Raw genomic sequence first — 22,848 nt, forward strand, 5'->3', positions numbered from 1 at the left:
CAATGATAGTTCCGTTTCATTTAGTTTTTCCATGTGGTAGATGGCAATAAAGTGACATGCGCAGCACGTTTGAGTAAACTGCAAACTTTAAACGGAATCGGAGTCAACCCCTCAAACACACAGGAAGCCAATTATCCAATCTCGATTGTTATTGGTTTTCCCTAAATGAAAAGAACCAACTACGCGTACAGGCGCTTTGTACATGAATGCGTCCATGCGCGTGTTATGACGTCACATCCGTGTACTAGAGCGTTATTACTCGGTTGCTGATATGGTAACCTGCAGTTACTTCCGCGTTTTTCTTGTCGAACTACTTTAATCGTTACACTGAGACCGGAAAAATAATTGACAACAGACGTAATAAAAAAACGAAGGTTGAAGCTGATCAGAGCCCGAAGATACAAAGGGATCAATGTCTGATTCTCAAGGTAATCACATTTTACTGGTGAACACATCATTTGTTATTAGAGGAGATGAGATGAACTGAAGGGATACCGTCTAGCATACCTTTTTCCGTAAAGCCCAAAGAAACAGGCCGATTTTCCAAATTCAATCGTTCATTCCCGAGGATTGCTGAAACAGAGTAATTAAGTGACAAACCCCAGGAAAGCTTTGAAGTGATCGGCCACGTCACAGGCCTCATGGAACCATTTAAATTGACCACTTCTTGATCGAAATAAATTAACAGCTCCTGGAACAAACCAACGTCAATACTGACCCAATGTTTTATTATTAAAGTGTGCCACTCTCCGCCAGATGTTCATTAAAGTCACGTGCTCCTTGAGACACCAGTACTGTTGAGTGACCACTTATTTTATTCCCTGTACACCTGGAGCTTTAACGACAAGTGAATAGCCAGAAACTTCAAAAACAAATGCATCTGGAAAAGATGTTTAAGAAATAAACTGACAACCTGATCACATTGTGTAGCATTAATCATATTGTGTGTTTTTATTCTGTAATTTTCATAGAACCTGATAGCAGATTGGATGCCAGAGGCCTTAACCCTGAGGTGAGAAGCACCATTTTGCTTTGTTTATGTCAGATTCTCTCATGCATATTCTCAGTTAAAGACTGAAGCTGGTGAAATTCTGTAATTAGACATATAACAGGTTTCATTCCAGACAAAGGATTTGGTGTTAGAATAGCTAATCAATATACACTGGGACTACAGACCAGAAACTTGCAGGTTCCGTTGCTGCCAAGACATTGTGTGAAATGATGCAAATTACTTGCACATGAACATTCATTTTTAAAATAATAAAGGCATTTTTTTAAAGTAGGGGTTACAGAAGCCTGAGCCTATCCCAGCCAGAGTCAGGTACAAGGCAGGAAGCAAACCTGAAAGGGACACCAGTTTCCAATGGGCAAACCTGTGCACCCACCTATCCTGAGTTTGTTTTAGTGATGCCAATGCTTGTTGATGTTGATTAGTGATTGGGCTGTCAGATGGATGTACATGTCAGAATTTAGTGTTAAATCTGATCTGTGCACCTGCCAAGAAAGGGCTTATTTAAAATAAATGTTATTTTATTTACTTTATGAGAAATTGTAGAGTGATGCTTTACATGTGCAGGGAAGCTATTGAGGTTTGTGATCAATTATAAAGCCAGTCTATTGACGAACATTTAGAATGAATAGTTTTCTTGCACAATTTCCTTTTTAAAATTTCTTATGCTGTTTGCTCAGGACTCTGATTCAGACGAGGAGTACAGTGAAGGAGCAGTTGGAGACCCCCAGAGTGAGTGCTGTTTAGTTTTCTGATCACCTTTTTGGCACTATTTCAGAGACTTTGCTCCAAAAACTGTTATCAGCTAAGAATTGATATTTTTTAAATGTATTTGTTTTCCAGTGGATTTCCTGAAAAATTTCTTCTCTCGCACTCTGGGTCTTGGAGGCGAGAGTCAACAGAAAAGTTTGGAGGAGCTCAGTCTGAATGGAGTGGCTAAGTATATCCAGAGTGAAAAATGTGAGCGTATTACATTTGGACCTCTACTTAAACCACCAGCTAGTTACTTTACTGGAATGTCTTTTGGCTATTACTGCTTCACTATAAGGACATCTTTGGTAGTAATGTGTAATCTCATTTAAGATAGTTTTACTAAATTCAGAGAAACAACACTGAATAAAAACTGATAGACACATATTTCTTTTTTCATTTGCAGGTAAAAATATAATCTGCATGGTTGGGGCTGGCATATCCACCTGTGAGTGACCCTAATAAAATAAATACAGCAGTTATTTTGGGCTAATGTTTTGGCACAGTAGGATGAAATTAAGAGCTAGGGGACTGCATAATGAGACTCTTCATTAAACTAGATGAACATGACTCTATCTCTGAAGTTTTTATTAATAGAGCAACATGGTGGGGCAGTGATTAGTGCTGTGTCCTCTTGGATCCAGTATTCTGGGTTCAAATCATCCAGTCATTGTATTTGTGGTGTTGGCAGATTCTGTTTTATGTTTTTATCTAAATCTAAATTGAGATTAATTGTGGGTGTACATGAATGTGCTCTGCAGTAGACTTGTGCCATCACATCTAGACTTTTTTCTTCTTCCTTTGTAATGCTACTGGATAGGCTTCAACCCCTCCTGTGACCTTGAATTAGACTGAATGTGTTAGAAATGTTATTTTTTTGGTCAGTACTTCGCTTCTGGTTATGCTGAAACTTGATTTTGGTTATCTCAGCTGCTGGGATCCCTGATTTTCGTTCTCCTGGTACTGGACTGTATGATAACCTTCAGAAGTATGATCTGCCCTACCCAGAGGCAATATTTGACATTGGATACTTTAAGGTACAGCCAAACATGATAGATTTAAATGTGTGATGGCATGAGTTTGGTTTGCATTACTATGCAGTCTTCTTATATTTATTGTCTACCACAGGAACACCCAGAGCCATTCTTTGCCTTGGCCAGAGAGCTCTATCCTGGGCAGTTCAAGGTGAGACAAACAAAAAGTATTCTGATTGCTTGAAGTGGTCTTGTCCGTTGGAAGAGATGGACATCTGAGATGGTTTTGTGCTGGCAGAGGTGTTATTTAGCTTTTTTGTAATCTATCCGAGATGTCCAGTATAAAATCAACACTAGAGTATTCAATTACAAGCATATTAAAAACATGAGTAGGAGACCATAGGGTCAGATCAGAAGGAGAAAGAAATGGTACCTAAAATTACATCAAAGTCTAAGCCAGTTTTAAGTTCATGCTATGGCCCACCACAGACTGATTTGGAAAAGACAGCCAAAGGAATGGGTCAGCCAGGACCTCGCGCTGCAGGATCTGTCTTAACCAACAGTGAATGTAGGAGCAAAACTGTGAGGGAGGTGTGCAACAATAATTTGCCGATCTCAGGCCAGATATCGGAAAAGCCACTGTGAGTCAATTGCATAAACTACAACAGGATATAGAAGATGGAAACATGCTGTCTAAACTGAAGGTACTGATTACTGTGTTTGGGGTAAATCTAAATTATGCAAATAAGCATATAAAGAAGGATATAGTGTGAACACGCAACAGAGTAGACAGAATAGACAAGCTTAGCTGCTTCAGGATATAAAAGACCAGGAGGTACATTTAAGCAATAATTTTGATGAAAGCCTTAAAACAAATCTAGCAAGAATTTATAATTAATACAGGAAAATACGAGCAAAACTGTGAATAAAATCAGAGTACTTGATGCTCACCTGGTAGAAGTCAAGCAAACGTTTACGACTTGTATTGAAGAAGCTGAACAATTGACATCCACCGCCAACAAAAAACCAACTGCTGTAGAATCTGAGTGCAAAGTGCTTGGTGATACCTGCGTTGGAAGACAGATATAGAAGGAACAACATCAGAATCTAAGGTCTTCCTGAAAACCATGGAAGTCCAAACCCAGTGAAATTTATAGCTGAACTATTTTCTAAAATAATTGGAAAGGACTTTAAATCGAAGGATGAGATTGCAGCAGCGTATTGTACACGTGGATTGATTACCTCAAAACCAAGAAGTATGATTCGACACACTACAAGTTAAAGAAAATTTGATGTTGATTCTCAGATAGAAAGAGGTTATATTTGATAATAACCGTATTCATATTTTCCCAGCGTTCTCTCCTTCAATAGCTGGCAATCAAGCTGCATTCTATAGCATTAAACAGTGCTTATGTAAAGCTAAAATCTCATACAGCCTCAGGTTTCTAGCTATACTGAAAGTGACTGTTGATGACCAATTCTAAACCTAATTTTCCCGTGAAGAAGCAGAAAAAGAGCTAAAAAACACTGATCCTGACATCATCTAAAATATGAGCGAGGTCATATCATGACCTGTTAAAGCAGTCTATCTTAAATGTAATATTTTCTGTAACTATATTTTCAGTTTACTTGTTGGCCACTTTTTTCAAGTTACTGGACTGAAATTTATTCTATTAAATATATGTGTATTTTGGTAACTATTAACACTAGAATCCCTGAAGCCTACGAAAAAGTCGCACCTCTTCATCAGCATCTTTGTTTTGCAAATATGTCATTCAGCTTAAGCAACCTGCTATCCCATCCTCCACCGTCGCAGCTGAAGTTCTCCCAGCTCAAGTCTCTTTATCTGGGTGTGAGTTGCCTGGAATTGTATAGGGTAAACAATTTATCATTATTTGGCATACATGCATTTCATGTGTGTTCTTTGTCTACAATGATCGGGGTAAATGTTGGATGACAGGAAATGCGAGGCAAGAAATGTTGAATACATAACTAAAACAGAAACTTTTTCTATGTTATAGTAATAATGATGCAAAGTGTATAATGTGTGAAGACTTTAGTCTAAATATCAAATAAACACATGCACTTTTATTCAAGAATAAAACCAAAGGAAAAAAAAAATCATTCAATTTACACGTTGCTGTCAATGAGTTAAAAACCCAAGCTCAAATGTCAATCGACAGAAAGTTTACATGTCTTCTTGGATGGTGCAGAGGTAAGAACTGAAAAAGTTTGCTTCGATGGGGTATGGGATGGAAGGCTACTTGCTGCCAGTGCTGATTGACACATCTGCAAAACAAAGATACTGATTAGGAGTTGCAAAGGAATTTAAGGAGTCCTGGCATTGCGACTTTTTTCGTAGGCTTCAGGGATTCTAGTGTCAATTAGCAAATATTTTAAAGTGCCATTAGACTTATAAATGTCCTCCCCCTGTCGAGGGTTTATTTTGTATTGGACATGTCCTGTCTCTTGGAGGACTGGGACTCTGTGAAGTATGGTCTATCCTCACTTGGGGAGGCATAATGGGGAAGAGCGCAAGTTACCTCTTATTCATCTTTTTAACCCTCACAACTGTACTTGCCAGCATAATTGTAGTCTCCTTAGCCATAATACCTGGCAATAATACTAATTGTTTGAAATTTTGTATGTATAATACAATGGCTTCTTGTACTGGCACATATTCAGTTCAATTCCTAAATGCTTGCCTACAGTGTAGTCAGTGGGTCTGCACCCTTATATATGAAGATACTTGTGAGGTCCTATGCTCCTTCTCGACCACTGAGATCTGCTGATGAACAGCGTCTGGTGATGCCATCTCTGTGTGTTATGAAATCTCAGTCCAAACTCTTCATATGCAGCTCCTGGCTGGTGGAATGAGCTTCCCACCTCCATTTGCAATTCTGACTTCCTCAATGTGTTCAAGAAGAATTTGAAGACTCTTTTATTTTGTGAATTGCTATCTAAATGATAGCGGTTAGCTTTTGTAAATCTGGGAATTATAACTAGTTTACATTTTGTTTTGACCTTTTCACTTGAGGAAATAAATTTTGTGCTCCTGTAACACATGTTCCCAAACAATCCCCAGACTGATGTTACTCGATTACAATGACATGTTTTGTAAGTCTGTTTGGATTAAAGTGTCTGCTAAGAAAATAAATGTAAATGTATGGTTGAGAGACATTCATTGATTCACATTGACTTTTACTTATTTTTTACTACAGCCTACAATCTGCCATTACTTCATCCGACTGTTGAAGGATAAAGGTTTACTAAAGCGCTGTTACACACAGGTCAGTACTGCTATCTAGTTCCTTCTTGATTTGTCTGGGTCCATTCAAATGATGCTTGAATATTAGTGGGGAATGCAAATGACATTTTAGAAGTAAAGCAGATGTTTGGTTAGAGTTACTTGATTCATCAACATTAGAGAAGTGTTGTTGTTTTTTGACTCTTGTGTCTTGACACAAGAGAAAGTGAATTTGTGATCTCATCAAAGGATAAGCTATGCACTCATTACAACTTTTATTAATGCAGTCATTGAACTAGGGTTGCATTGGATAGCTTAGGAAATTGCATCTTCTAGTAGAATATTGTAGAAATAAGGCACAGGTTCCCAAAAAGCTGTTTGAATAGTAAACTGCCTAAATGTTTCACTATTATTTATACTGAAAACAATTAGAACAAAAATGTCATTCACAGTGAAAAGATGACTGGCAATAGACAGATGTAAATGTTTTGCATTTCATAATTTAACTTTCATAATAACTTAAAATGACACAATATTCTCGATCCGGCTTAATCCACTCCATGATTGTAGGGTTCAGAGCCTTTCCAGACAGTGTTGGGCACAAGGCAGAAAACAGCTCTATAAAGAAGCCAGTCCACTGCAGTGTCCACTCATGCACACACCCATACTCACACTTCCACTGGGCCAATTTCAAATCATGGTTAATCTGACTTGCATGTTTAGGGTATGTGGGAGGAAATCCAGACTACAGAAAGGCAGAACATACAAACTCCAAGCAAACAATTACAGAGTGCCAGATTTGAAGCCTTGGATGCTGCTCCCATGTAAATGGAAGCTAAATGATTTGGATTATTCTACAACCTAGTTACAGCACCAGCTTTAAAATCAAGTTAAATCAGATATGGCTAATTTTCAACTATTGAGCATTTTAATAAATAAGGTGATGGACATTAGCACAATGGAATAGACCAGCACCTTTGAATAGTGAATTTTTTTTTATAGTTCCTTTTTTTTGTGACGTTAATTTAATCAGACTTACCATTTTGTGGACATATCTTTAGGCTGTTTATGACACAGACACTAGATATTGCACCATATGTTCTTATAACAATGCAGGCTCACTGTGATCCTTTCTCCCACTTTGCAAGTCATTTTTTTTCTCTGTAGTGCTATGTCCTTTAAAGCTGCTTTTGAATCCATGCATTTCACAAGAAACAAGTATAGAATGTTAGTGAGATCACACCCAAGAGCTTCATTTATTAACTCACTTGCATCACACTTCCTCATTCACAGTACAACTCATAGCATTTATTTAAATCTTCCAATTCTTTGTTAATACGCACATCCCAGCAGCACTGGACACAAGGTGAGAATCAGATTTGAACAGGGTAACAACCTTTCACAGTAGAATCTATTATCAGTTGTGTTAAACATTTTATTGGACTATTATTTTATTGCCATAGACTGTAATAATAAAAAAAAGCAGAAAAAGTAAACAAGTTACTGATGTGCAAGGCAAGCATTTGGGTGTAGTTGAAAAGGCAATGTTAAACCCTGAAGGGTGACAGTTCATTTTCACACCTTTGAATCACTGCAAAATTGAGGAATTTAACCTGCCTGTACTCCCAACTATAAAAATATGTATAGAGCATATTTAATATTAGGGAATTAAGACAGTAAAACACCCTGTTCAGCCCAACAAGGATCACAAATCCTATTCACTTACTCTTTCAAAAATAATATCAAGAAGAGTTTTTCCTATTAGTCTCTTTAGGTAAAGGCATCAACCAAATATAATAAAGCAATATTAAGTAGTTTATTTTTATGCTTGAAATTTAGAACAGAACTTATTTTTAATAAGAATACTGTTCAGTTATTAATAGGAAGGCATGTTTCTTTCTCTTTAATGGTTTGTTTTATAAAGCATTTCAATCAACATTGAAAAAACAAAACGTCCAATTGCAACAGGTTATCTTGTGCATAAAACATAGTTGGCAATGCCTCATCCTATAGGAAATTGTTTTCACTGGATAGTGAATGATGACCACAGAAATCGACTAGCTGTAGAATTACTTCATGACATATTTCTTGTAATGACAAGACTGGTGTGTATGTATCACATATTTTAAACTTATTTTGCTTATAATGAGAACACTTGAAGATGCGGACACGTAAAAGGTAATAGATAAAAAATCAAATAATAGATAAAAGTCGTATTTGACTTTTTCTTAACATTCAGAGCTAGTAGGTGGTTATTTTTGTTGCATAAGCTTCAACAGGTTTTTTGGTAAGATTAATGTGCTTAATATGTTCCTCTTCAGGAAGTGGTGCATATTTTTCTGATCGCAAGTACTGTATATACCCTACTATATATAACATAAGCTGTAGGTTAATCTTATTTTTTAATTTTTAAGTAAACTAATAATGTCCCATATATTTTCTAATGATTAAATTAAATTTAATATATTTATATTGCAATAGAAGAGTTATAATACAACAGTCAAACATGGTTTGCAGTAAACAAAAGGTAAAAAGTTAGTCCAATCAAAAATACAAACAATACAGTAACGAAAAGAGAGAGTTAAGATTTATTAATCTTAAACTACCTAAATGTCCATTATGTTATAATTCCTCATATTGAATAAACAGGAGTTAAGCAAAAAATATCGTCGGGAGTCCAGCAGACTTATTTTAGAATAGCATGAATGTTTTTTTGCTAAATTTTAAAGAAGTTCTGAAAGTTCTATGCAAATCATTTTTTTCTAATTTGATGTAATATAAGGTATCATATTTCAATACAGTTATGGTGGGTTCAATAGGATTTTTCCCACTGTGTAATATTAGTCGACCTGATAATAATATAGTGTGGGAAATCATGGTAAGTTTAATACAAGATTCCTTCCAGTATAACTCCAAACAAACTGAAAGATGATTTGGGATGATAGTAATTTGGATGATATCTGATAAATAAAATTTCATCATTTTTAAAGACCCAATCCCTAATATATTTTAGATCATTTCTTTTAGGAGAGGTGTACAGTGATCCCTCGCTATATCGCGCTTCGCCTTTCGCGGCTTCACTCCATCGCGGATTTTATATGTAAGCATATTTAAATATATATTGCGGATTTTTCGCTGCTTCGTGGGTTTCTGAGGACAATGGGTCTTTTAATTTCTGGTACATGCTTCCTCAGTTGATTTGCCCAGTTGATTTCATACAAGGGACGCTATTGGCAGATGGCTGAGAAGCTACCCAGCTTACTTTTCTTTCTCTCTCTCTTGCGCTGACTATCTGTGATCCTGACGTAGGGGGATTGAGCAGGGGGGCTGTTCGCACACCTAGACGATACGGACGCTCGTCTAAAAATGCTGAAAGATTATCTTCACGTTGCTACCTTCTGTGTGCAGCTTTTAAGTATGCTGCACGGTGCTTAGCATACTTAAAAGCTCAAAGGGCACGTATTAATTTTTTTATCTGTCTCTCTCTATCTCTCTCTAACTCTCTCTCTCTGCTCCTGACGGAGGGGGTGTGAGCTGCCGCCTTCAACAGCTTTGTGCCGCGGTGCTTCGCATACTTACAAGCCAAACAGCCCTATTGATCTGTTTGCTCCTTTGAAGAGGAAGATATATGTTTGCGTTCTTTTAATTGTGAGACAGAACTGTCATCTCTGTCTGGTCATGGAGCACAGTTTAAACTTTTGAAAAAGAGACAAATGTTTGTTTGCAGTGTTTGAATAACGTTCCTGTCTCTCTACAACCTCCTGTGTTTCTGCGCAAATCTGTGACCCAAGCATGACAATATAAAAATAACCATATAAACATATGGTTTCTACTTCGCGGATTTTCTTATTTCGCGGGTGGCTCTGGAACGCAACCCCCGTGATGGAGGAGGGATTACTGTATCTGATGAGCAATTATAATATGGGTTACTGCTTGTTTTGCACAGGTTACTGAAGTGTGAATGTTATAAATAATCGAATTCCATTTATTTGTAGGTGTCTTTCTCAATGTTGCTTGAAGACTGTCACATTTTGTGACTTTTCCAGCAATTTTCAGTTGTAGCATTCATTTACATAATCTTCATTTACGTAAACTGGTAATGTGACATGCCCAGTGACTCACTCCAACTTCTCTGTAACCCGTTACAATAAAATTGAACTTTGATTTTTGTTTTCAGTTGTAGGGTTGGGCTCTGTGTGCATGATAGCTGACAACCAATGAATACTTTTTTGGAAGTACAATTCATGTAATGAATTTTATCCAGAAATGTGATTTTTTTGTATTTTATAGGCAGAAGAAAAGTGCTTCTGTCTGATGTTTTGTTTTTAATGTAGCATGACTAAATGGAAAAAGAAGAAAATGCCATTGAGACTGCGGCTGAACTCGCTATTACATGTTAACCCTTTACAGCACCAACAGCATGTTATTGGCTGTCAGAGAAAGGGGGTGAACATGACTGTGCTGGATGGATGGCACTCAGTTGGTAAATGTGACATAGCCGATAATAATGAGTCATTTAAATTGAAATGGTTCACTGACGAGATCAGCAACTTGCAAACAACAAGTATGACATACGCCACGAATCAAAGGCACATAATGTGACATCAGCTTAAGACTGCGTGTGTACCTTGACATTCACTGATAGGTTTTGCGAATACATTCCTACCGATGTTATTCTCATTACTGATTAAAATATTTTAGAGTGTAAACATTGTTGGAGGGTTAGGAAAGTTGGGCAAGTCTTTTTACCAAGTTGCTAATTTGTAAACCGAAAAATACTTACGTTAAGTGAATTTCATATTTTATAATAAAGCTGATCGAAAGGTGCAAACAAGTTGTCGTATTTCTGAAGGTTGAAATACCTATTGAATTAGATGAGTTAAATACTGTATAATTGAGGTGTGACTGGAACACAAAATTACCCTTTAGCAGAGCAGCAGGCAACAGCTTCTCTGCCTTAAATTGTTCCCTAATTTGGTTCCATATGTTGAGTGAATGAAGCACAGATTTGATTGCTAATAAACTGTCGATAATTACTGATGCCTTCAGCACAGTGTAGGGCGTACAAATAGGAGTTTTTCAATATTTTCTTTTAGAAAGAACCAAACAGGTGCATTTTTAGCCCCTTGTACTTTTTCCATTCTTTCAGAGTTATTCACAGCTCAGTAGTCAAGTTAGAGGTCAGTTAGTGCCAAGCCACTTTCTACATTTTGTAGGTCATCCTTTTAATATGTGGCCTTTTTGCCTTCCACATACATTAGATTAGAATTAAGCTTTTTTAAAAAAGGGATTTGTTAATAGATATGGGACCTCAAAGGAAACGTTCATGTGTTGCATCAGCCAGCAGTTGGTCCAGGGTGCAAATTCTAGCACCTCAATAAAACAAAAATTAGAACCTGCTTAGTCCAATAACAGAATTGCTAGGGACTGGAGACTATGCTGGCAGCATCAAGCGTTAGGTAGGAACCAATGAACCAAGACTCACTTTAATGGGGCCACTTTTAGAGACATCAATTAGTGTAACATGCACATCAGAGATGCATGTCATATTTACCAGAAACACACTTCAAAGCTTGTATGCTGAGACAGAGAACTTGCAATATGCACACCACTTCTTTATTTCAAGTGGAAGAAACAAATATTCTATGTTAAGGTTGTAAGTTAACCTCAGTTATTTAAAGCTTATCTGCAAAAAGGTGAGACTCTGTGCAAAACAGAGTGCTATGCTGGATTAAGTCACATGCCTCTGTAAATATAATGACATTTATGTGCTGCTTTAAGCAAATTTTAGCCAATCTTCATGATTATATATACATGAAAAGCAACCAGAACAAGAATCTCACTTTTATGGTATTATCATGAATTCAGTAGTTTGTTCATGCATCGTTTATTGATAAACACAGGTTACCAAATGTAAATGTGTGCTTCAAATACAATTTCTCACAAAGCGTTTGCAAAACAAAAAAAGATTTGTGCAAGGCTGTATAAATGATAAAAACATATACTCTGACCTTCAATATAAATAAAAAACATTCTTGTCTGGTAAATAAGTCAGGTTAAAAATTGCAGACTGACCTTGCAGATGGACAGAAGTTGAAACTCTTGGAGAACTCTAAAAATGAAACTATCAAAATGGTACAACTGTACCACTCTAAGCTAAACTTAAAACTGTACAATGCATAAAATAATACATTACTCAACAGTATGAGTCACTGTTATTAAGAGATTAAAATAAAAGTTAATGTTCTTTTTTGTATTATAAATGTTACCTTATTTTTGTTACTTAATGATGTTATGAAAACAGTTGGGATCACAAATGGACTTTTAGTTTCTAAAACTAATATGGTCATCTGAAGAAACCTATTACTCTTGAGTGATTTCTGTAATATTATTTTGCTTTAATGTAAAAATATGTTTTCCTGGGGCGGCACGGTGGCGCAGTGTGTAGCGCTGCTGCCTCGCAGTTGGGAGACCTGGGGACCTGGGTTCGCTTCCCGGGTCCTCCCTGCGTGGAGTTTGCATGTTCTCCCCGTGTCTGCATGGGTTTCCTCCGGGCACTCCGGTTTCCTCCCACAGTCCAAAGACATGCAGGTTAGGTGGATTGGCGATTCTAAATTGGCCCTAGTGTGTGCTTGGTGTGTGGGTGTGTTTGTGTGTGTCCTGCGGTGGGTTGGCACCCTGCCTGGGATTGGTTCCTGCCTTGTGCCCTGTGTTGGCTGGGATTGGCTCCAGCAGACCCCCGTGACCCTGTGTTCGGATTCAGCGGGTTGGAAAATGGATGGATGGATGGATATGTTTTCCTTCAGAGATTTAGCTTTGATCAGAACAGATGTATAGAGTAATTGTTAGGATATAAACATAATGACTTGCTACAATGTGTTGGGGTTTTAACTAGTTTGTGAGTATAGAATCCATGACATTTTAAAGTCACCATATGTAGACAATGATTTAAGAAGTGAAGCTGTCAATATTATTAGACATTTAGTCTTTTACAATGGCATATGGACAACTGGTGCAAACCGCGTTGTATTTTGTACAAATTTTTGTTCTTAGTATCAGTTAGAATAGGATGCTTGAAATGTTATTGTTTACTTGTGCATTAAAAAAGAAATAAATGCTCTGGTAATTACAAGTCGTTTAAGTTGGGGAAGTAATTTTTTTTATTTCATCCATCCATCCATCCATCCATCCATCCATTCATTCTCCAATGTGACTAATGCAATTATGGTCAAAGAATATTTGAGGAAAGAATCTGGCACTGGTTGTGTACCAGTCCATTGCAGTATACACTGGATCACACAGAGCCAGTCTAATGGCCATTAGCCCAACCCATTGTCCTTGGGTGTGACTTCTAACTTCTTAGAGAAAGTCTAATGCAAACATGGTTGACATATACATATAGAGTATTTTAAAGTCAAAGTGATTCTTTTGACACTGCGCCTTGCTCATGTACACTTTATTAATTAAACGGAAAAAATTGTATTTTATATTTTCAAGCCAATTAATTATTTAATGTCTAAAAAGTGTTAGGAAATAAATATTTATAAAATTGCTCATTGTTTTGACTAATTTTTTTCCCCTTTAACAATCATATTCATGCACTGCTTCCAAGTCAGAGGAAAGATGTTTTTCAATTCTAGCCATTCAGAAACAAAATCCAGAATATACGTAGCTAACAATAACACAACAAAACACACAGAAAAGCGAATTTGAATGTTAATTTTATCTTTGATCATTAAATAGTACTAGGGTGTTGTACCGTGTTAGCCATTATGAATGTAGTGAAAAGTCAAGCAAAATGACATCTTTTATTGGCTAACTAAAAAGATTACAATATGCATATTGTAATCTTTTTAGTTAGCCAATAAAAGATGTCATTTTGCTTGACTTTTCACTATATTATTAAATAGTGGAAAGGTTAAAGTCTTCTTACCCTGTGCAAGACAGGATTCCCATTGCTGAGGTAAAAATATACACATATGCTGTATAATCAGTAAATGTATAGGAAGCTGTAAATTTCTGTCCATCCATCTTTGCATCCCACTTAAACAATTGGAGAAATGGGGACAACCAGTGTCTGTTCTGCCAATATGGAGTGAAAGACAGGACCTAATCCCGAAGAGAACAAGAGTTCCTTGTACAGCACATTCGTAGGCCGTCATATCACAATCAATTTAGACTTGAGAGTTACCCAGATGTGCACAACTTTAGGATGTGTGAAGAAGGTGAAGGACACTGAGTTGTTTTTCCAGCCCTGTGTTTTAATGTATATAGTAGTGGCCAAAGGTTTTGGCAGTGACACAAATGTTGTGTTTTGCAAAATTTGCACCTTCAGTTTTTGTGGTGGCAATTCAGATTGTTTTTATATTATTGTGCAGAGTGATGAGATGCATATTAATTCATTGCTAAGAGCTATATTAGCATGAAAAGTTGACATTATCACAAAAAACATTTTCACTTATTTTGGCTCTTGCACAAAATGATAGCTAAAAGTGTCCAGCAAGTACCAGGACCATCTCCTCCGGAGGAGTAAGCTACAGAATCATGTTGCCACCAGTGCAGCGCTTGCTCAGTATTGGCAGCAGGTGGGTTTGAGTGCTTCTGCACTCACAGTGAGGGGAAGAATTTTGGACAACGGCCTTGCGTCAAGAAGGGCAACAAAGAAGCCACTTCTTTCCAAGAAAAACATCAAATACAGACTGAAATTCTGCAAGATGTACAGGGATTGGACAACAGAAGACTGGTGCAAAGTTATATTTTCAGATGAATCCTTCTTCTGACTATTAGGGAGATCTCAAAAATTGATTGTCTGGAGAAGGAAAAGGTGAACGCTACCATGAGTTCTTTGTCGTGAAGCATGCTGAGACATATGTGGGGTTGCTTCTCATCCAAGGGATTGGGCCCACTCACAATTCTGCCCAAGAACACTGCCATAAATTAAGAATGGTATCAAAACGTCCTCCAAGAGCAACTTCTCCCAACAATCCAGGCACAATTTGGTGATTGCGCACCATGTCACAAGGCAAAAGTGATAACGAAGTGGCTCGGAAATCATAACATTGAAAGTTTTGACTCTTTACATAAATTTGATGTATTTGCCAATAAAAGCATTTTTCTGTAATTTTTATAATTGTTCTTCAGTATACCATAGAACCATGTAAAAAAATAATCTGAAAATGCCGAAGCAGCACAGTTTGCAAAATACAATATCTGTGTCACTGCCAAAACTTTTGACCACTATTGTACATCTGTGTATTTTATTTAATCAGGGTCTTCTCATCCATTGGGTACCAGAGAGGCCATATTGCTCTGTCTGATGGGCCTCCAAAGATTTCTGTTTCCCTGAACTCAATAGAGAAAAGGTCAGACATTTTCAGATCATTAGTTCTAGGGGCATGTGCTTTAGTCAGGGATTAGGCAAATAACATTGAGACATAACTATATGTTTGCAGGCTATAAACTGAGAAATTCCAAAGGTAGTTGTATATCAGTGGGCTTTATAAAAATAAATTCAAATTCAATTGACTTTGGAAGAAATTATGGTACCCATGCATACATTCCAGGCATGAGGAAAACATGAAAACTCCACAGAGACGGTGAATAGATCTTGATCTAAACCCAGAATTCTAAGGCATCAGCAATAAACCACCAAGTGACTCATTTAATTTGTATGACAAAAAAGAAGGAGCAGCAAGGTTCATCTGGACAGCCAAGAAATGAAACCGTGTAATTGACAGAGATTTTGGAGGGTTTTTCTCAAAGCAACCTTCTCCATCTTCGTAAGATAATTTTGGACTCTTTATTCCGTGCCAATATTAAATTCCTTAATTTATATCACTTGCACTTTTTAAGTTTTCATTTTGCATAAAAGTTGAGAATTTGGTTTTGATTGGTCAAAGATTTTTGAAGGATAACTTTTACTATGTAGACCGATACCTTTAAATCACTTGGCAAGATGTTTCAGAAAATAAACTTGCTGTTGACGTGATTGCTATTTTTGATTCCACGGATGATTAGACCATCACGTATACTTCTCATATGATATATATTATTGCTTTCTTTAGGATTCCAAATCATTATCTTTCCATCAAATTGGAGTCTGGACATAAACTGTACCATGTTTGTTTGCTCTCCTTTATCTCATACTGCCCAAATTCCACGGTCCTCCTCTGGAATATTTTGCTATTAGGTTAGACCTCGCTCCAGCCTTTATAATCTGCCATCAAAAATTACTAATATCTTCTTGTTGGCTGTGTTATAAGAAGAACTATCATTGAAGTTCTGGCAGTACAAATGAACAGTTTTTTCTCATAATTTGATGAGTTTTTTTGTCTAGTGGATGCTGATCTGAGGAATGCACGTCTACCTGTAGTACCCTGGGTGTCTTCAGTTCTGGCATCTTCCTGTTCTTCCAGGGTATCAATAGTCATGACCGTGATAGACTAGTGCAATAAGGACACAAGATTGGTGCAGAAGTGCAAGTTTATTCATACAGGTGCAAAATATTTAATACTAGCTGTGTAAGCCTGTACTGTCAAAAGCACAGGGTCCTTAGAAACTGTTGAAATCGTCAGGAAAAAAATTAGAATCTAGAGATGTCAGGTAATTGAAAGGAACTACTTTGGGCATTTCTCTAATAGGAGGTTTGGTGTTGCCGACGTGCTTGCATCGTTTGTGCATTAGCAGCTAAGCGACTGTCTTTCTTTGGAAGTTTCTTTTTGCTGATGTGCTTGCCTCGCTAGTGTATTAATGGCGGGAGGAAAAGTAAAAGGGATACTATTTTGCTGATGTGCTCGCCTCGCTTCTTTATTAACCGCTAAGTGAGTGACTCTTTCTTCTTTCTTCAGAGGTTTCGCTTTGCCGACGTGCTGGCCTCGCTTGTGTATACTCGGAGGTGGAGCCCTTATCCCAACTCCATCTCTCACTTCTGGGCCAGACAGATACACACACACTTCCACACGTAGACGTTTATGTATAAGATATGTCATAAAATCCATAGCATAGCAAGAAGTTTCTTAAAATTGAAGCAATAAGCAGAATCCTTAATTAGATAAAATCTAGGCTAAAACCAGATTGAATCGGAATTTACGCTGTACTCCAGAGCTCTCTTTCGCTTACTAGTCTTCTCTGCTCACCCTAAGGTCTACTCAGCAGGGCTAAGACCCTGGCAATTGCATTCATCCTTATTTTGGTTCTCCCATTCTCATTCAGCTCTGCATGGTTGATCTCCCCAGGAGCACTACCCTCGCTCCCCACAAGGGACTTCCCAAGCTGTAATTGCCTCCTTTCTGCAGCACTGGCTCAACCACCTGATTCTCAATTCCTTTCTTTTTCTGTGTTCCTCGATTTTTCTCTTTTCTGTTCCCTTCTGTTTAGAATATTTACAGCCCTGTGAGTATAGATGCCTCACTAACAAGCCACAGAGCACCAGTAAGGAATGGCGGAGCTAACTGTGCTCTTGCACATGAATAGACAGTCGTCCAATTCCCCTTAAGCACTATGTAGCCTTACTGCTTTTCTTCCGTACACCCACACTCACCGAGCACAGAGTCTGAACTGCACCGTTTCTTGCACTGGCACTGATCTTTAATGGACCCTGAACACGCTTCACCACACTCCCGTAAATGATATGCAGGTACCAAAAAGAAAAGCAATACTGCAAAGAAAGAGTTACTTGAGGACAGAGATGTGTGAAAACATCTCAAAAACATTGCAATCTGAACAAGAAATGACATGCTAGTTTTCACTTTCATGTGCAGCTGCTACTGTTGAGTATTAACATCTTTGGTCTAAAGCTGTGTATGCTTCTATACCACTACACACACTCCTCAACCTTCTTTATTAATACAAATGCTTCTTTTCCACTGTGCATTTAATCACATTAATGGAATAAAAGCATCAGAAAATGAGTGATAACTCTAGTGGGTGGGGTCTTAATGTTATAGTTATATTGCTCCTTTCTGTGGTTAGAGACCACTTCCTTGATGCTGCTTGCAGCAGCACTATATGCACTTGTAGACATTTCTGAGAGCCAAATCCGTTTTTTCCATATTGTCTGGAAATCCGTTTGGTTTTCATTGTGTGAATAGTTTTTGAGCTTTGTTGAGTGATGTTATTTGAAGTGAGAGCGAAGCGGCTACTCATACCGGTGCATTTTGTTTCTTCTGACAGAATATTGATACTTTGGAGCGTGTTGCAGGGTTATCTGTTGAAGACCTGATTGAAGCTCATGGCACCTTCTACACTTCACATTGCATCTCTGCCTCCTGCAGGCAACAGTACCAACTTCCCTGGATGAAAGGTCAGGAGTTATGTTGTGTTTGGCGCCCCATAAAATGTCCAATTCTGTTATAGAACAACCTGTAAATGTGTTTTATTTATTTATTTTTTATCCCAGAAAAAATATTCTCTGAGGAGATTCCAAAGTGTGAAAAATGCAATAGCTTGGTGAAGCCAGGTGAGAAGCATTTGCTATTTGCAAATGGTTTTAATCTCAAACAAGCTTCAGTTTGAGCACATCACTCTTTTTCTCCCCTTCTAGACATTGTTTTCTTTGGAGAGAGCCTTCCAGCGCGTTTCTTTTCATCTGTGCAGTCAGTGAGTGTGAAAGGTCTTTGTCCTGTTGCCCCATGTGGGGCTCCATTCAATGCTATATTCAGTTGTGGCGCTGCCATTGTTTTTATTTTTAACTTGTGATACCCACTCTCATGCTTTAGTTAATCGTTTGGAAGCTCATCTTTAGACATTGTTTGAACATGATTCTTTTTTCCTGTATAGGATTTCCCTGCCTGTGACCTGTTGATCATCATGGGCACATCTCTTAAAGTTCAGCCCTTTGCCTCATTGATTAGCAAGTATGTGCCCATCTAATTTCATTTATATGGTGTTACCTTGCCTCCTGACATGTGCTGTAGTCTCTGTAATTGTACTTAAATTGTGTAACTTTAATGGCTACTAGTGTTTTATGCCTAGTTTGTACTTCTTTTATTCTGGCTGCATCCAATGTTTAATGAAAGATGAGGTTGTACATGAAGACATTAGACAAATCAGTGTATTGATCTACCATTGGAGAATCGGGCTATTTTACCAGAGCTATTGGCCAATATGAACGAGTTTTGAACTTGGACGTATTTGTAAACATTTTTGTGTTGTTTGTGTCATCTTATTTTTACTGGTCTTTTTAAAGACACTGTTGTGTGGAACATCCAGCTTATTTTCTTATTTGAGATAACACTGGTTGATTTTTCTTATCATTTTGTCCAGAGTTCCCAGCAGTACACCTCGACTCCTGATTAATAAGGAAAAGGCAGGCAAGGTGAGGAAAGCTTGGTGGATGATTTTAGGATAGAGGTTATCTCTCTGTCCCATCTGTCTGTCTGTCTATTTGAAGACATTGTAATCTGTTTGCTTCTTCTGACAGTCTGATCCCCTAATGAGCATGCTTGGCCTGGGTAGTGGCATGGACTTTGATTCCGAGAAGGCATACCGGTAAGATCTGTCACACTTTTTGTTTTAATTCCCTTCTGCAGAAATTTTGCTACTGTGATTTTCTTTTGTGTGTGTTTTTATTCCAGGGATGTAGCGTACCTGGCGACCTGCGATGATGGCTGTAGAAAACTTGCAGAATTGCTTGGATGGAAGGTAGCTGTTGTTTTAATCTTGGTAGTAAATAAATGGTCACATACTTATTACAGGGCATTGTAGTCACTTAGTTTTTTTTGGCAAACTGATTGGCACTCTCTGCTCTATTGCAGGAGGAGCTGGAGGAGATGGTCAAGCATGAATATGCCAAAATTGACAGTAGTTCTGCCACAGGAGCTGCATCCAGTCAGCAGAGACAACCAAAAGGCAAAACTGAAGCAAAAGCAGACACCACCAAAACCAAGGAAAAATAACCTGGCTATTGCTGAATAGCTCAGAGGTGAACTGAGCATGTGGTGGTTGATTTTATTTGATGGTTCCACATCTCTGCCTCAATTTTAATGCCATTTTCCACCAGTTCTTCTTAAAAGCAGTCATCCCAAGTGATCAGACTGTTTTATGTCCTCTCTTACATTTGGACCGGATTGCCTTTAGAAACTTGATGACAGCCTCTATTGGTAGGCCATTGCCAATGCATGTTTATAAATTGTCTTAGAGGGTGGGAGTGGAAGTGGTACTAACTTGTTTTTATGGATGGAGATTTACATCTACTTAGACCAAATGGGTCTTAACGTTTTTGCAGAGTATTTTCTAGCTGATCTTCAGCTACCATGTGGATGTGTACTAATTTAAACTGGAAAGATGCAAGCTGAATCTGTGCCTTCCATATTTCATTGGTGTCTTTGCTTACTTAACCTCTGAAAAGGCCATGATGGAAGGCAGATATTTGGACATGTACAGTATTTCTCAAGTAGGAGCTGAAGACTAGGAGATATAAAGAATAACACCATCCCAGATATGCAGAGACTAACTAATTCATGGTAAAAATTAAAGCTTCAGTATTGGAAAACTGCTTTTTCATAGCCATCTTTATTTTTACAAAATTACATTTCCAAAATACACATTAAATACAAAATTCCATAAAAATCAACTTGATGGTTAAAGAAAAGAAGAGGAAAATCGTATTCAATTCCTAATAGAATACGATTTGAGACACTGGAGTCCAATGCACATAAGGAGGCAGCTGTTACATGGCCAGCTGTCAAGTTAAATTGTGAAAAATAAAATAAAGAGGGTTACCCCTCCTGCCATAAGCCAGTAGGCCTGTTATCATTTGACTGCCTTTTTCTTTCTATTTAATGGTTCTTTTGCCATTTTCTGTGCCAAATGAACATCTTTAGTACTGTTACAGTTGTTCTCAGAGAACCATCTTATACATTCATATTGTTCTTGGCTTCCAGTTTGGATCCTTACTTCCTGCAACTTGGGTATCAAAACCACACAAAACAACCCCTGTATAATTTCTCAGCTTTAACAGGCACAGCTTTCATGTTTAGCGTACCACTGTTTATTTCCACACCCAGCATCGGTTTGGATGATGTGTAAACAAGCCACTTGCTGAAAATGTCTGCCCACAAAGCTGGTAAGCAATGTGCAAGAATTAAATGTTTGAAATATATGGTGGGAGATTGTGAATGAAAGTTGCCTGTGTAGTTGGCACATTTGTGGTTTAATCTAGGGCCTGTCCAACCTCTTAATTTTCCTTTTATGTGGGCTGTTTCAGTTTTCCATACAAAACCAATATTTTACTAAGCATTAAATTAGCAACTGAGTATATGTAGTGGCAAAGAAAAGAGGTGATTATTTAATTGTGTGCTGAAACACACCTTTTAAACACTTAGAGTCCATCCATCCATCCATTTTCCAACCCGCTGAATCCGAACACAGGGTCATGGGGGTCTGCCGGAGCCAATCCCAGCCATCACAGGAACCAATCCCGGGCAGGGTGCCAACCCACCGCAGGACACACACAAACACACCCACAACACACTAGGGCCAATTTAGAATCGCCAATCCACCTAACCTGCATGTCTTTGGACTGTGGGAGGAAACCCACGCAGACACTGGGAGAACATGCAAACTCCACGCAGGGAGGACCCGGAAAGCGAACCCAAGTCCCCAGGTCTCCCAACTGCGAGGCAGCAGCGCTACCCACTGCGCCACCATGCCACCCACACTTAGAGTCAACAACCAAAAAGTTGTATTTCTCAGTTTAGTTTTTTTATTAGTTTATTTATTTGTCTCAAAATGAATTTAGCTTTTTACAGAAGCTCAAACATACACAAAATGGCAATAGCAAAATACCCCTGAATTGGGCATAAATAACAGAAAAATCAATGTGTGACATATAAAGACTATTAATTGGCTTGTTTATTGGTGGGCCTCTCTTGAAGTGATGTTACCATCCTAGCTCATCACATTATAGAAAATCACCCTGGCCATCACAGAGTTGTACAATATCTCACATTAAAGGAACAGTCTCTTAAGAAGAAAGAGCCTGCACTGCCCTTTCTTACATAGTTACTCTGTTACTATACCAGTCCACTCTGTCATTGATGTGGACTCCCAAGTACTTGTAGGAGTGCACCACCCTTACATTCACTTCATGAATAGTGACTGGACATAGAGGCTCTTTTGTTTGGTGAAAGGCAATGACCAATTTCTTGGATTTCCTGATGTCAAGTTTGCACCAAGAACCAACGGTATCCACCTGACTCCTATAGTTTGTTTAATTCCCCTTATCAATACACTAATATAAGTGGAGAATTATCTGAGAATTTCTGCAAGTAACATGACCTGGTATAGTTATTGTCCAAGGTGTACAGGTCAAACAGAATGTTTGATATAATGCTGAGGACTGGATGTAGTTACAGCTCCCCATCACTTCTACAATGTGCAAACTTTCAACTACTTTTTTTTGTGGGAGCCTTCAACCTGTTGTCTCAATATCTGAAAAGTTACAATAATTGTCATTGGATGTTCCCTGTTCTTATGCAATAATAATAATAATAATAATGACTCCCGTGACCCTGTAGTTAGGATATAGCGGGTTGGATAATGGATGGCTGGATAATAATAATGACTTTGAAAAAGGTTAGGGGCTGCCTATCGCTGGATCCTGGTTCCAGCAACCTGAGCTGCATTATTGGACTTGGTACTCCAGTACTAGTGGTACGGGGAAGGAGATTGATCACATCCTCATGGGCACACACTGGAGGCTTCCACAGAACTGCAGGGTCTACAGAAGTGCACAGTTTGTGAATTCTAACCACAGACTTGTTGTTGCCACTCTGAAAATCCAGGTTAGATCCAGTAGACTACCACCTCCTCGGAGAATGAGGCTGGACCTGACCAAACTACAAGATCAGGATGTTTGTAATGAGTTT

General features: G+C 38.1%; 1 protein-coding gene across 5 annotated transcripts in view; it reads left to right on the top strand.

Annotated features, from left to right (window-relative positions):
* Nucleotides 1–278: 278 nt before the first annotated feature.
* The window catches only part of sirt2 (sirtuin 2 (silent mating type information regulation 2, homolog) 2 (S. cerevisiae)), a 135,148-nt gene continuing 112,578 nt past the window's right edge, over nucleotides 279–22,848 (top strand). Inside the window, exons 1-16 of one of the 5 annotated variants that reach the window (XM_051920534.1) lie at nucleotides 282–428; nucleotides 972–1,012; nucleotides 1,690–1,741; nucleotides 1,853–1,969; nucleotides 2,166–2,207; nucleotides 2,690–2,796; nucleotides 2,888–2,944; nucleotides 5,955–6,023; nucleotides 18,152–18,281; nucleotides 18,378–18,437; nucleotides 18,522–18,577; nucleotides 18,758–18,834; nucleotides 19,244–19,295; nucleotides 19,401–19,468; nucleotides 19,555–19,621; nucleotides 19,735–20,722. In XM_051920534.1, the coding sequence (XP_051776494.1) occupies nucleotides 413–428; nucleotides 972–1,012; nucleotides 1,690–1,741; nucleotides 1,853–1,969; nucleotides 2,166–2,207; nucleotides 2,690–2,796; nucleotides 2,888–2,944; nucleotides 5,955–6,023; nucleotides 18,152–18,281; nucleotides 18,378–18,437; nucleotides 18,522–18,577; nucleotides 18,758–18,834; nucleotides 19,244–19,295; nucleotides 19,401–19,468; nucleotides 19,555–19,621; nucleotides 19,735–19,875 (1,152 nt within the window). In that variant the 5' untranslated portion in view covers nucleotides 282–412 and the 3' untranslated portion in view covers nucleotides 19,876–20,722. Of the gene's footprint in view, nucleotides 429–971; nucleotides 1,013–1,689; nucleotides 1,742–1,852; nucleotides 1,970–2,165; nucleotides 2,208–2,689; nucleotides 2,797–2,887; nucleotides 2,945–5,954; nucleotides 6,024–18,151; nucleotides 18,282–18,377; nucleotides 18,438–18,521; nucleotides 18,578–18,757; nucleotides 18,835–19,243; nucleotides 19,296–19,400; nucleotides 19,469–19,554; nucleotides 19,622–19,734; nucleotides 20,723–22,848 lie in introns of those variants that run through there. The other 4 variants (XM_051920545.1, XM_051920548.1, XM_051920557.1 and 1 more) reach the window with 4 other exon arrangements.

This window comes from Erpetoichthys calabaricus, chromosome 1, assembly GCF_900747795.2.
Source record: "Erpetoichthys calabaricus chromosome 1, fErpCal1.3, whole genome shotgun sequence".
NCBI lineage: Eukaryota > Metazoa > Chordata > Cladistia > Polypteriformes > Polypteridae > Erpetoichthys > Erpetoichthys calabaricus.